Genomic DNA, 13698 nt, shown 5'->3' with positions numbered 1-13698 from the left:
ATCGTGCAAGGAAGCGTCCACAGCATATACGACGGAGGAAGGATCACCCCTAGCCCCCCCCCCCCCCTCTCCCCTCCATAACAACTCCCGCGTCTGTAATACTTTGGTCTTCACTGCTTTTTATTTCTTTCTTGTCCCTTTCTGCCCATTGAAAGCATTCCTTCGAGGCACCGCAACACAGGCGCAGACCAAAAGTCCTATATAGCCGTTCCCCTCCTCTTTTCTCTCTCTCTCTCGTTTCTTCTTCACTATTTGCTTCCGCGATCCCTGCTATCGGTTCCTTTTTCTTTTTCTTTTCTTCTCCTCCGTCCTCGTTTTTTACCTCTCCGAGGAAGACAATCAACGCGTCGGCGTCGGCACCTTTGATGCCGGAGGTCTTCCCTTTGTGCGCGCGTATGAGCAGCCTGTTTGACGTTCCGTATATGGTATACGGGCATGTAAAGAGGACCAGCACGGGACATCCTCGTACTATACGGAGGACGTGCGAATGAGCCCGAGCGACAGGCAGTGCGCCTTGTTCGAAACTGTGGGAAAAAAATGTTCGTCTCCTTCTGAGCGCGCAACGCTCGTCCACGCAGGCGGTTGCTCATTTTCTCGTCCCCGCGGCTATGTGCAGAGATCTTGTTCCCCGATATCGGGCCTACAATACTTACTGTATCTGATGAGTGAGAATGTTGAGCGGAGCAGAAGGACTCGATGATGTTTTTAGTTATAACCACACGAAGCCGACGCACAACGAAGCCATGGAAAACACACGGGTTATTAACTATCGGTTTTAATTGAAATGTATGAATAATAAGCAAGAGGGAAACGAAGTAGATGCAAATAAAGACTACTTGCCGCAAGTGGGAGCCGAAGCCACATCTACCGCATTAGTCTTGCGATGCGCAGCAGTCGCGGAGCTATCGCGGTGGCCCTCTTCTCGCGCGCTTTCTTGAATATTTGTGTACTATGTGCTGTAGACGTATGTTTGGGAGCGTTAGTCATGCCACTAACGACCATGGTTGTGGCTGCACTCAGGTATACCTGAGCAGAATATGCGGGACAACAAATTGGCGCGCAGAAGTATAGCGTTGCCCATAGGCGACGAAGCCGGAGCAGTATATACTATAAACCACACTTTCTTTTCCATTTTAATTGTACACACTTATCTCAACATGGTAGTTTGACTATAATGCGCTTTTTGTTTGACGTGATCATGATAACTTGCAAAGTTGTCGCGTTGCCTATTCATTCGCAACTGTGTACGGCATCGCTATATTATGAAGCAGCATAATGCACACTGAAGCGCTGTGTGTTGCACGTAGAAACGTATATGTACAGCGAATGCTGCGGAGAACGCTATATTCCCATGTAGAAATTAGGTACACATACCCTGCGATCGAACTACTTGACGCCACACGAGGCAAATGAAGAAAAGCGATTGCATAAGTAATTTCCATGCAACTTGAACTCATTTCTTAGTTGTACTAATTCATTGCATTCATTCTTTATTGCCTTTTCACTTCATATAGCTTCAGAAACACTTCGTGTTTATTTGTTTACATTAGAAGTCAGCGTCCTCATTTTCGAAGCTTTCAAGCTCGCGAATTGACACCGTGTATATATGCCATTTTTCCGCCACTCCCTTCTTATATAGGTCACATGAAGCTAATAATATTTTGTTCCGATTCCGTACACATTGCGCATAAATTATATTACGTACGCGAACAATACCCGTGCGCACCAACCACCGATTAATGTGAACAAAATTCTTGGCCTTCAGACCAGTTTTCTTTCCGGCTATCTAGCTATCCAACCGAAAACCAATTAACTTGGGTCAATGGTTATGTGACACTGGATACATACGCGCCGTTCTTCGGTGAACCCCTTTAACGCCATCTTGGGTCACTGGATAAGTACGTGCCACTGGGTTCGTACCGCTCTTTATATAATACTCATCATAACATATAACACGTATCTTTTATTTTATTTCTTTAATTATTCGGTTGACTCACCGCAAGGCATATATGTACAAAAAAAAAGAAAAAGAAGGATTAGCAAAATTTGCAGGTATTGCAGCAATGAATTCACGCACATGCTGTCCGTTATCCAAAGAACAAATTCCTTCGGGACATACGTACGGCTTTTGTTTGGCCTGCCTAAGCATCTTGTGCATATAATGTCCTTATTACCATCACACAGCCGTGCACAATAGATGTAGTGTTCAGCGTAGACACAGGTGGTGCGAGGCACTTTGGACACGTGGTAGGGTTGTCAGTTGCAGATCCCCAAGTGCAGCGGATACTTTATACAAAGTGTACATTGTGCATAGAACAATAAACGCTCCTTTAGCGCACATTAAATTCATTTTTGCTTATAGAAAGTGATATTCCCATTCTTGGATACAGTCATCGTAGATGAGTGCTATACGAAATTTAAGTCGAAGATTTCTTTGCCTATACCATTCTATGGTTTCACCTGTGTCGGTCGGTGGCCGGTCACTGGTCGGGCTATAGTCGAGTAGATTCGCATTCACCTTGAAAAAAAAAAGCGTCCGGCGGCGGGTTTCGAACGTCGGCCCCCAGTGCAGCAGTTCAGGTGTTCTAACAATTATCAAATGTCACACTGATCTCGGGGCCGTGCGGATGTTGCGGGGAGAAATGGAGTCAGGAGACGCAGGCGGGCACAGCAAACAGACTTTACTAATAACAATCCCAAAATAAAACACACTCAAAATTCAAAACTCAACTGACAAAGATACAACTCCACACTCAATTGCTTATCCTAAATAATGTCCTTATCTTCACCTACGTGCGTCCTTATCGCGTTTCGCGCGAAAGTCCGGCAACCCTGGCCTATGGTTGCACGCTAACAAAACAGAACGCTCTTACGAGATTCAGTCGTGGTACGCATCTCCAAATCCGATGTGCGTCGGCTCTTGCTCCCAGTCGGTGGTTCCGCCGACTCCGCAAGTTTTGCTTCCTTGGTATCGGCCGGCCAGCTCCTCCGTCTCGGATATGCCGGCGCCCCGAACTATGGTGACGTGTCACACAGGCCTGCCTGGCTAGGCCTAACACCGGGCTCCGCCGCTGCCTCTCCGTGTGCTGACGAGAATCCCCGGGGACTATCGTCGGTGCTGGTCTGCCAAAGAAGGGGGATCCAATTCCTGGAGTGCCCGGCAGCGCCGTGGGAGGCTGCAGCAGGTCCAGAGAGCCTCGCTCGAGCGTCGCCGAGGTCGACGGCTACACCCTGGGTCGCCAGCGCCACGGGTCTGTCCGAACCTCCATGGGTCCCGTCGCAAGTACGAAGCTGGTGCTCCAACCTTCTTGGCCCAGAGCCACGTCGATAATCCCACCTTGGCGCCGCTTCTCCTCCGATCACACCTCGGGTCACGCGCCTCGAGGGATCGTGCCTTCGGACCGATCAACGCACATCGTCCTCTTCTTTTCTTTTTGTGCCACATGCCTCTTACATACGACATCGTCCAGGTGAAAAATCGATACGAACAAATTGAATTTTGTCCAGATTGGTATTCTGTATTGGTAACGTGCTTATCTTCACCACCATTTTAGTGTTTCTTGTGAAGGTTGACCGCGGCCCTGAGTAGAGCGTTTCAAGAATGAAGACGAACTCTATGCTCTGTGTGTCTTCGTCGCCGTGCACCTAGAAGAGACTTAGCTCATTTACCTGTTTGTTTCCCGCAGGAGTCATGCGTACGGGGATACCACAGAAGAAGAAGAAAAAGAATAGACCACAGCCGCACTCGCACATCTCACGTGCCTATTCCAACTCTAGCACTTTCATGTGCTCGCCACGTGTTGATCAGGATGATGATTTCCACACTATGGTACATACCCACAACAGAGGATCAGCCAAGAATGAACGATTGAGCAGAGTGAACTAACTGTATGCAACTTTGGAAGCATCGAGGTTTATTGCGACAAGACGAAACAACGGGATAGATAAGCCGTGTGTGCAAGTTCATAGTTCGAGCTTGAGGGGCAGTTCAGCAAGTCCTATGAAACGCCTTGGCAAAATGTGCGCACAGCAAAATTATCGTGAAAATTGACGAGCTTGCTGTGAAGTTGCGTTTCGGTGGGTTCCCAGTCAGTCAGGCCTGCAGCTGTTTGGAAATGAAAGAACGAACTGGCGAGATCTGTATGAGTACGAGAATACACCATTCAGCTGTTGTTTCCCGATGTTGTCAACGTTGCGAAAGCTCTCTTTGAAACGATCATCAACGGCATGGGTTCAATGAAGAGGCCGGAAGGTCCGTATAGACCATGGAGGGAAATTCCCCCACTCCGGGGTAGCAAACCAGATATTCCCATCTGGTTAACCTTCTTGCCTTACTCTTCCCTCTCTCTCTCTATTATTCTACCTCTGCGCATATATGTCAAGTTGCAATAAAGTGTATAAACCTCCTGTCAACTCTTTCGCCTTGGTGTAGTTCAATAAGTTAGCCACTCAGGTTTTTAAGGTCATCTTACAAGCTCCGTATCGTGTACGTGTGGTATACGGACAAACGAAGACGCATAATCCATGTACGCGTTATTCAAGTTGTCTCTTCCATGCCGACAAAAGTGGTAGCTATACGCTACATACTTAGAGCGCTGGGTAGCCAACTATTGTCACTTGGGACAATACTTTGACTACAGCCTGTTACAGAGACCTTGAAAAGTTTTTATTGCCGTGAAAGACTTCTTCATTAGTATACCACCCATGCTCTGAAAGTATAATACAAGAATGCACCTATATATGTGACTCTACGTTTCTTTTATATATATATTATTATAGTTTAAAATTTTTCTGTTCACTTGCAAGAATACGTATTGCAGTGTTAGCGCATGATAAAGTGTTTTTAGCCTGTATAATGTAAGGATTCCTTTCGATCGATTCCATTTCTTTCTTATCCCCCACCATTCACGACCGGCCGATCCAAGTAATAACGTAGGACCACTGTCCAAACGAGTAGAGGACAATTTTTGGAAAATCATTACATCTTGCCAGCCCTCGTTTGGTAGGTATTGTTTCTTTTCTTTAATAGTATCATTTCAATGCACACTCTTATTTTTCTCATATAATGGAACAGCCGGATGTATGTTGCTTTTATCGTTGCCAGGTGGAGACCCTTAAGCTGAAGGTTAAGGGTCTCCACCTCCCCCGGCTGAGGCTTAACCTCAGCCGGGGGAGTAATCAGCCGGGGGAGTTGACGTCCGCGGAAGATTTCATTTTGCTTCATTGATACCTCGTCTCAGAGGTTGGATATGCAATTATCATTTACGATTCGTCCTATACTGTTAATGTAAGGTTATACATACCACTCACCACCCCGATCGCAAAATGAAGGTACAAGGAGTCTGTCACAAGCTGCCGGCTATGAATGAACAGTGAATTTTCATTGCAGCATATATTATCGAACATGAGAGTCGACTCACAATATCATCAGTCCGGCGGGAGGCACAGCAAAAACGTCTTTCCCAATAAAATATGTGACTGTAGTGATGGAATGCTGAAACCAGTTCGGTATATTGCACGTCGCTATATATGTATACAAAGCTCCACATAGGCTGCTTTCGCTGTAATTCAGAGTGCACATAAGGCGTCACCCCCTCCCTCCCACCCTCTCCAGCACTTCTCGTTCTTTCTTTTTTCTTTAAATTTTTGTTAATGTGGTGCGTCTGCTTTGTTTGCGTCCGGGAACGACGGCTCGGGCGCAGCGTATCGTCAAGCCAAGTGCGTCCCAGCTCTCTTATCGCACGTCATTTTCTCTGCGAAGCGTTGGCTCTTCCTTCGATGCCGCCGCGAGTATCGACCGGAGTATAGCGCATGCGACGACCCGTAGCCCCGGCCGCGCGGTTGGAGATACGGTCGGGCGAGGAGAAAATGGCCTTCCCAGAGTCTTCCCATGGACCGAGCTAGCGAACCTGCAGCGTTTATAGAAGGAGAAGCTATCCAAACGACCCCGGAGAGCAGCGCTACGCCGCCATAGAGCAGTATACGAGGGGAGAGCCAATCACGCTTCGCAGGACATTTCGTCATGGCTGCAAACCCCATTACGCCCCACCCTCCTCACGCTTTGGACGATGTCTGCGCGCTTCTCGCAGAGGGCGCCACTAGTACTCTGGTCCGCAGCCTCTAGCTGCTCCCGTTTATTAACGACCGGAGCGAAAGGGCTCCGTGAGGGGTAAGGAGGCCCATCCGGGGTCGAGATTATGATCTCGCTTCGGGGACAAAGACGCGCGACAGCCCGTTTTCCCGAAGCCCATGTACTGCATTGCGCACGGCGTCCGGGAGGGCACAAATCAAAGGCCGATAAACCTCATAGAAGGAGTGACCCGACGCTATGTCCAGCGGGAGTATATGTAGTAGTAGGAGTAGTAAGATCAGGGAGCCGATAAGAGCCTCATCCTGGTCTCTCCGCGTGTGCACACGTACGCCAAATGGGTCGAGACTAAAGAGTGCGATTTGCATGTCTCCGGCGGCGCATAGTGCGCATTACTTCGTCCTGGCACGCTGGCTCTTTCCTCTATCGCCGTTGTCTTTCCCAGGACGCATTTAATCGTGCTCGGCATTTTCGCAACCACCGGGCTTGTGATCTGAAGAAGATTCGATGCGGCCGTTTTAACAAGCAACCGAGCCTTCAAAAGGCCGAACGACCGTCACGCGCTTTTGCAGCTATACGAGTCAGATCTAGCTCCCTTATTCGCGTTCGACGCGCAATGCACAGGGCGTGCGAGGCCCACGATGGGTCTGAGAAAAATATCTCTCCTCGCTGAGGATTGGTCATGCGCCTCCGAAATGGCTTTTCACTCGGCGACTGACTCTGACCTTGCCACGGAGCGTTCGTGGGACGTTTATCCCTTTTTACGTTGGACATGCGGCACTCGCACAGGGTGATTCGTGTCGCAAAATTTGTCTTTGCTGCCCCCCTCCAGAACCCCACCTTCGTTTCTTTCTTTTAAAGCTTGCGACTTTTGTTCCTCGCACCGTGCGCGAAACGGAAGCTGAACGTTTCATGGTCGTAAACTGATAACAGCCTTTCGTAAATTTTTATATTGACATAGTCGTTACGCGCGAGCGCCGCGTAGTAACCGCTCACGGCTTCAGTAAAGTAACCTTTAAAAATGATTTCTTGCTGAATATATCGTGCGTACAATACTGAGTTCAGTGCGATCTACAGCTCGCTTATGGTTCGCGACAGAAATCCAAATGCCGTGGGTTACATGTGTCACAAGGGATAGGAACACTGCAAGCGATGCTAATCGCTTCTCTCTTCGCCTCCACTGCGTTCATTATTCGTCAGCACCACGTTGCGTGCACTGGTTCTCCAGCCGCAGCTCGCTGTCGTGGGTGTTGCTGAGGGCAGTATAGGATTCGTGACCCAGAGTCATCCCGGCGCGCAATGTGTCCAAACGCACCACATTGGTTGGGCATGTCGTCAGAGTCTGTCTCAAGAAAAGAACAAAATAGTAGTAGTAGTAGTAGTAGTAGTAGTAGTAGTAGTAGTAGTAGTAGTAGTAGTAGTCGTAGTAAACATTATTCGGAAAAGAAATGTGCGATAAATCATCAGAACTATCCATTCAAAGCTGTTCGCGGAAAGCTTACACATTTTCTGGGCAGATAAAGACGTTTCGCCGAAAGAAATGCGAAGAAATCACTCGTGTACCACGCGTTTGTTCTGCCACTCCACGCTGATACAAAAGTGGAAAGTAAGCGTAACAAGGAACATCTGGAATGAAGGGTAGCGATGAAACAGTAGAATGATCTAAGCACTTGCTCACAAACGCAGAATACGTGCATCGTGCAAACTATACATCTTATCCAATTCGTGTTTACTTCTCGGTGCACAAGAAGTTGCATTCACCTGTAGGTCCATAGGGGTGGCTCGTGAGATTCAGAAATACGAAACGAGATTTTCTATTGAACACAAAAGAACCAGCCTCCACCAGCCCGGATTTAGCCCGTATCATCTCACCAAACTCAAAACACAATTGGAACAGCTGTAACTGCATCATTTACACCGCTAGACGATCCAAAGTGATAGGGAAACAGCGCTACATGTAAGACACAGCCCCGAGCGTTGCAAACATATATGTTCTGTGACTCCTGTATTTGGCTTGCACCACTCGTAGCGCGCTGTCGCGTATAAATGTATGCACTAGTGATGTTGTCTTCACTAATGCTGATTTTGCTGTGTCGGATAAATATGTCAACTCTAAGTGTTCACAAATCACAATATAACTTACTAGATAATTTCACAAAATGTAAAGTTAATAACATGTATAACGTTACTCCCGGCACCACAGTGATGTGTAAATTTATCCTGTAAATTTTGCCCAGGTCGATGCGGCACCCTAAACAGAGAAACATTTACAAAGGGGCACATTTTCACATTTCAACACGTGACTGACACTATACTTGCCCTAAATAACACTGATATGAGGCCTAAATCAAAGTAAGGACTGGAGCACACATCAATCTGAGTCCAGTCTACCGACCGGCTCGACACCTTGTTGTGACCCCCGCTTGCATGAGTCGAAAACCCTGATTCTATCGAAAACTATACACGGCATTCCCGTTGAGCGCGGCTAACAACAGCGGAGCGAAGTGGTAAAGGCGAAGCGCAAGAAGAAAGTTGACGTGATAATGAAAACAAAGGCTGGAAAGAACCGAGAGCGAGAGAGAGAGAGATGGCGAAGGGATTCGCTGGAAGACCGGCGCGTCGATCGAAGTCGCGACCCCCCCCCCCCCCCTCTCCTCCTCCCCAACCCAGCGCGCAGGCAATATGCCGTGATAGAACAGCCAATAAAAGGCGGCGACGCTTATTCGCAGCCGTGCGCAAATTGCACCTGTTCACGGGTCCGCGCGGCCGGCCCCTGACGGGCGTAACGAGAACGTAATGAGAAAGGACGCACCGGCATTATAGGGACTACGCCCGCCCTTTCCTTCCACCTCCTCCTTCACCAAGAAGTCAGCTACGCGCCTGTGGCTTCGGAGGAAGCCCGATAGACGTCCCCGAGACGACGAGCAAGGGAGCAACCGGCGGCTGTACGGGGAAAATGCCTGGGCAGACAGAACTGTGCTAGGCCGCATCCCAGAACAACGTGTATGCTCCTGAAAGACGCCTATACCTAAGAACTTCATGAAAAGGGAAGAAAAAATCTGTTGTTCAATCGTGAAGCCTTTTGTCTTTTATCAGCGTGGAGTGACGTCTCTACAAAGATGAATGAATGAATGAATCTTTATTCCCCATTGAACATGGAGGAGGGTGAGAAAAAAGAAACCCGTAAAGAGGCAGCTTGAAAAAACTCTCAACCCCCTGACAACAGATGGCAGCGACAGGTCAGCAAAACACGCAATACTGAAAACTAATAGTAAAAAAAAAAGACAGTAGAAGCATAAATTTGGTGCAGCATGTCAGCACATACAGAAGACACCGCTGGCAGGCGTACATTGACAAATACGCGAAATCTATAAGGTATGCTGTGAAATTTGTCAACAAAAAAGCAATGGCAACAACAAAAAACAGTATGTCACATAGAAGTGCCTTGACAAAACCACGCAAGAAGAATTTGTATGAACAGAAGTAAGCAATTTACATGATCAACACTGCAGCCAAATAAGATTGTTTAACTAGCGCAATGTCTATGCCCAACATATGAAATTCATTTAATAAGCGCGGCAAATTATCGTGCAGTGATTGTAAGCCATACGTGGAACGGCAATTCGGAACTTTCCAACGTTCGGACCTCCGAGTGTCATGGGTGGCAGTACTTCTTTCTAAATTCCCGACTTCCGTAAACAACAAATTCCTTTGCTTAACACCTTAACACCTTAACACAAGTGCGACGCAGGCTCACAATAGGCGAGGTTCGCAATGACGCGAAAAATTCTTTTTTGAGCTTTTATGAGCCTCATATCATTACTTTGTATGGTTGTGCCCCACACTAAATTACAGTGATTTAAATAGTAAAGAAAAAAATTTGTACGTTAATAATTTCACGGATTGTGATAGCAAATAGCGATTTCTGTTGAATATGCCTGTAACATGGCCTAATTTTTGCAATATGTAATTTGTAATATGTAACATCTATATAGATCATATAGATGTATAGATGTTTAGCAATTCAGTCGCACCTATGCGCTGAGTTTCGTACAAAGGAGTAAAAACGAGTTGTCTGTACCGTTGTACTATGTGCTGCTCCTGCATCTGGCCGTTTTCTGCATAACTCAAGTGCTGTGCAGTAAAACAATTCCTTCTCCAGAAGCGCCAAGAGAACGACAACGCTTTAAGAAAGAAAGAAAGAAAGAAAGAAAGAAAGAAAGAAAGAAAGAAAGAAAGAAAGAAAGAAAGAAAGAAAGAAAGAAAGGAACGTGTGTGTGTTCACTTCACGCTCACCCACCTCCTCTATTAAAAGGGGGGGGGGGTGAAAGTTGGGGGACGATTATGAGCAGGATTTGTCATGTTTGTCAATAACAGTAACTTTGTAAGTAACGTGTCAAAAAGTTAATAATAACAGCTCTATGGTAAAATAACTATGGCAAAAAACATCAGTATTCTAATAATATTTTTATAAAATTCTATGAAAAGGTAAGAAAGAAAGAAAAGGTATGTTTATTGTCAATCATGACGACTTCTGTCTTTTACCAGAGCGGAGTGGCGTCCCTAAAAAGACAACAGATATCTAGATGTTCGAAACTCCAGTCACACATACGTTTATATACCACGTACAAATATTTATTTTACTGCTGTAAGTGATGACTGTATTCAGAATCATGACGGATTCAGTCGATGTCTACTGTATTTCAATAGACGTTTGTTAATAAGACAGCGTTGGAGGTATTCGTTTTCGTCGACATTCCCGTCACAATAGTGAAATTTAGAAATCGGAGACCTAAAGTTAAGCGGTGCTATCAGCCGGACGTACAAGAGAACACAAAAGGACAAAACGGCGTTTGGGCTTTTGGGCACAGGGGAAAGGGGCATGGAGGGGGGACGATGGAAGGGGGTTACGCTTTCCTTTTTTTGCAAAACTGTATATGAAAACTTCTATATGAAGCTCCTACATAAAAATGCAGCCATTACAGTGTCGTTTTCTTCAGCGCTGGGTCTGTTCCACTATCCAGAACGTACTGCCGTTCCAAACGGCCGCTTAGCTCCTCCAACAAGGGCGAAAACGCGGCTCTCAGAGCCCGCAGGGTGAGTCTATCTGAGCCCCGGGCCCACTACCTTTCTCTCTTATACTACTCCCTTCTTCCTTCCCTCGCAGCCTCGTCTCAGCATCCATCATACGAGAGCCGAGCGGGAGCCCCTGACACTTTTCATTAGGGCAGCGCGCCGCCCGCGCCCAGCCGCGCTCATGCTGACATTAATATAGGAGCCAACAATGGCGCTCGCGCTGCGGCGAGGGGATTTGGCGGGCGCACGATCCCAACCCGTGGGCGACACCGCTGAGCCGGCAGCCAATATAAACGTCGCTCTGGCTGGCTCGCTAGCATAGGCATTCGCACGACACCGTGCGCGCCCGACCAGCCCGACACCTTGAGCCTTGCCATCCTCAACACTTCCCCACCCCCGCCCCAGCTTCCTGTGGCTTCCCTTCGAGACGCCCCTTTCTCTTCAACGCGAAAGCCAACTGCTACCCCCCCCCCCCTATTTTCTCTCTAGCTTACCTCTCGCTTTCCGCTTTCGTTTCTTCTTCTTGGTCGTAGAGTCGGCTTTTCTGCCTTACACTCAAGCTTTGCAGAGCAAAACTTAATATAAGCAACTCGACAAAAATGTTGTCTTCCTTTGCCTTGTTAAAACTGTGCAGCGGCTGAGGTGTATCTAGAGCAGGCATCGCTTGATCAGGAACAAACCCTGACGATGACGTCGAGAACAAGAAAAACGACAACAAATCAGTGTTCGAACGCATGAAATCTGTTTCGTGGTTGGCCGGGCGCCCAGGTGGTGGGCGCGATCGCAGCAGACAAGGTGCAGGGCCAGTTGCTGGCCGTTGCTAACAGCTCTGTGCACTCAGTCGCCAATCCTACAATGTCGACGATATAGTCCCCAAGGCTGCATGCATTCAGTGTCGCCGCGTATGGGCCTTTCTGTTTACGCGATGCGCGTGCCCACGACTGAGAAGAACAAGGAGACGAGCTTTTGTCCTTTGTGTTCGCATTATTTTCTTTCTTCTTTGTTCCGGAGAAGGGGGAGATTTTTACCGCTTCGCTGCAGCTATAGAGGTCTCGGGAGGAGCTGTAAAGAAGACACGCGGAGAGTTCAAACCGAAATTGAGTTTCGGGCCGTGCAAGCAGCGTGGCAGGCCCGCGTCTTTTGTGGCCTCTGAAGGTTTTGCGGATATATTGGCCGTACAGGCGGGCCCTCGGGGATTCAGTATGCAGCCTCACACCCAAAGCGCAGCCTGGGAGATCCGACCGCGCGGTGACGCCCACTCGTTGGCTGCCCGGCGATTGACGTCATTGCCGGTCGTCGGAAACGTTATAGCCGAAGCTTCGAGAAAGGCGCCGACGCCATGCGTTCTCTCATTCGAGTGCTTCGATCAACCATTTCCTTTCTTTTCGTTCTCTTTTTTATTGCACCCGAAGAAGTCATCAATCCCGCCTGGTTATAGTTATCATCTGTCGCGCATATATATATATATATATATATATATATATATATATATATATATATATATATAAGGAGAGAGAGAGAGAGAGAGACAGAGAGAGTTGATTTGCCGTTTCTGTGTTCATTACTTGAACTTTTAGAAGGGCTTAAATGTTGAGCACGTTGGTTTTTCTCGATCTCCGAAGACCAGCTGTCACGGTTACGTCACTACCTCAGTAGAAGAACTGAGCCCGTGTTCACAAAGAAAGTGCTTAAGCTAAACTGTCCGTAATAGCAGATACCAGCGATGATGGGCATTTAATCAGCGAAGTCGGTCGGCCAGTAGGAAACAACCCTTACGAAAAGCTTTGTGAATTCGCTATCCCCTCTCACTCGTCCTACTCGAGGGAATTGGAATTCCTATGGAGAGACACGCACAATTACTGCTCCGTCACTCTTGAATAAACTACACGCTGATCACTTTCTCGATCTAGGCTGTTATCATCGCGCAGCCCCTTATGCTAAATATAAGCACATACTTCTAGAGTGTCCCTCTAGAAGTGAGCCAGCGACGGACTTTCCTCGCGAAGTTAGTTCTACCGCGCTGATTAACGTGGTGCTGCAACAAGCTGCAATCAGCCGCCAAACCCTAGCAGGTGCAAACAGGTTCGGTGCCAGTGAATCTACAGCTCCAGATACTGAGCGAATTCGTTCTGTAACCCATACGACGTGGCATCCTCAAAGAGGAAATGCCTGCCAGGAAGGCGTACTTGGAGTTGGCTGTTATAGAGCAACTGCAAAGGCACATTATGCAACAGAATAAAATAATGAGAACCTTGGTATATACAGGCGCTTAATCGAGAGAAATCAGCATGAGGTAGTGTTGAACCGGATGTTTTTGAAGGAAACCCGCAAAGTGCGCACTATACTGGCTGTGGTTTTTCGAGTACGCCTGTGACAAGAATATGTGGCACTCCGCAGACACAAAGATTATGAATGTGTGCCGCTATTTGGGCGCAATCGCCAGAAGATAGTGTGATGTGCAACTCATGGATCATGGACCAACATGTTGGGAACTGTGGAAAAGCAACTTTTTAGCGGCTTTCGAAGGCAATGCA

The 13698-nt window shown here is 47.5% G+C and overlaps 1 protein-coding gene across 1 annotated transcript in view; it reads right to left on the bottom strand.

The window, feature by feature from the left end:
- Positions 1-2052: 2052 nt before the first annotated feature.
- LOC142582920 (nephronectin-like) overlaps positions 2053-13698 on the bottom strand; it is a 44528-nt gene continuing 32882 nt past the window's right edge. Inside the window, exon 6 of the mRNA XM_075693051.1 lies at positions 2053-2518. Within this exon, the coding sequence (XP_075549166.1) occupies positions 2493-2518 (26 nt within the window). The 3' untranslated portion in view covers positions 2053-2492. The remainder of the gene's footprint in view (positions 2519-13698) is intronic.

The sequence above is a fragment of the Dermacentor variabilis genome, chromosome 5 (genome assembly GCF_050947875.1).
Source record: "Dermacentor variabilis isolate Ectoservices chromosome 5, ASM5094787v1, whole genome shotgun sequence".
Taxonomy (NCBI): domain Eukaryota; kingdom Metazoa; phylum Arthropoda; class Arachnida; order Ixodida; family Ixodidae; genus Dermacentor; species Dermacentor variabilis.
The sequence above is the reverse complement of the archived record's forward strand: the minus strand, read 5'-3'. Positions and strand labels throughout refer to the sequence as shown.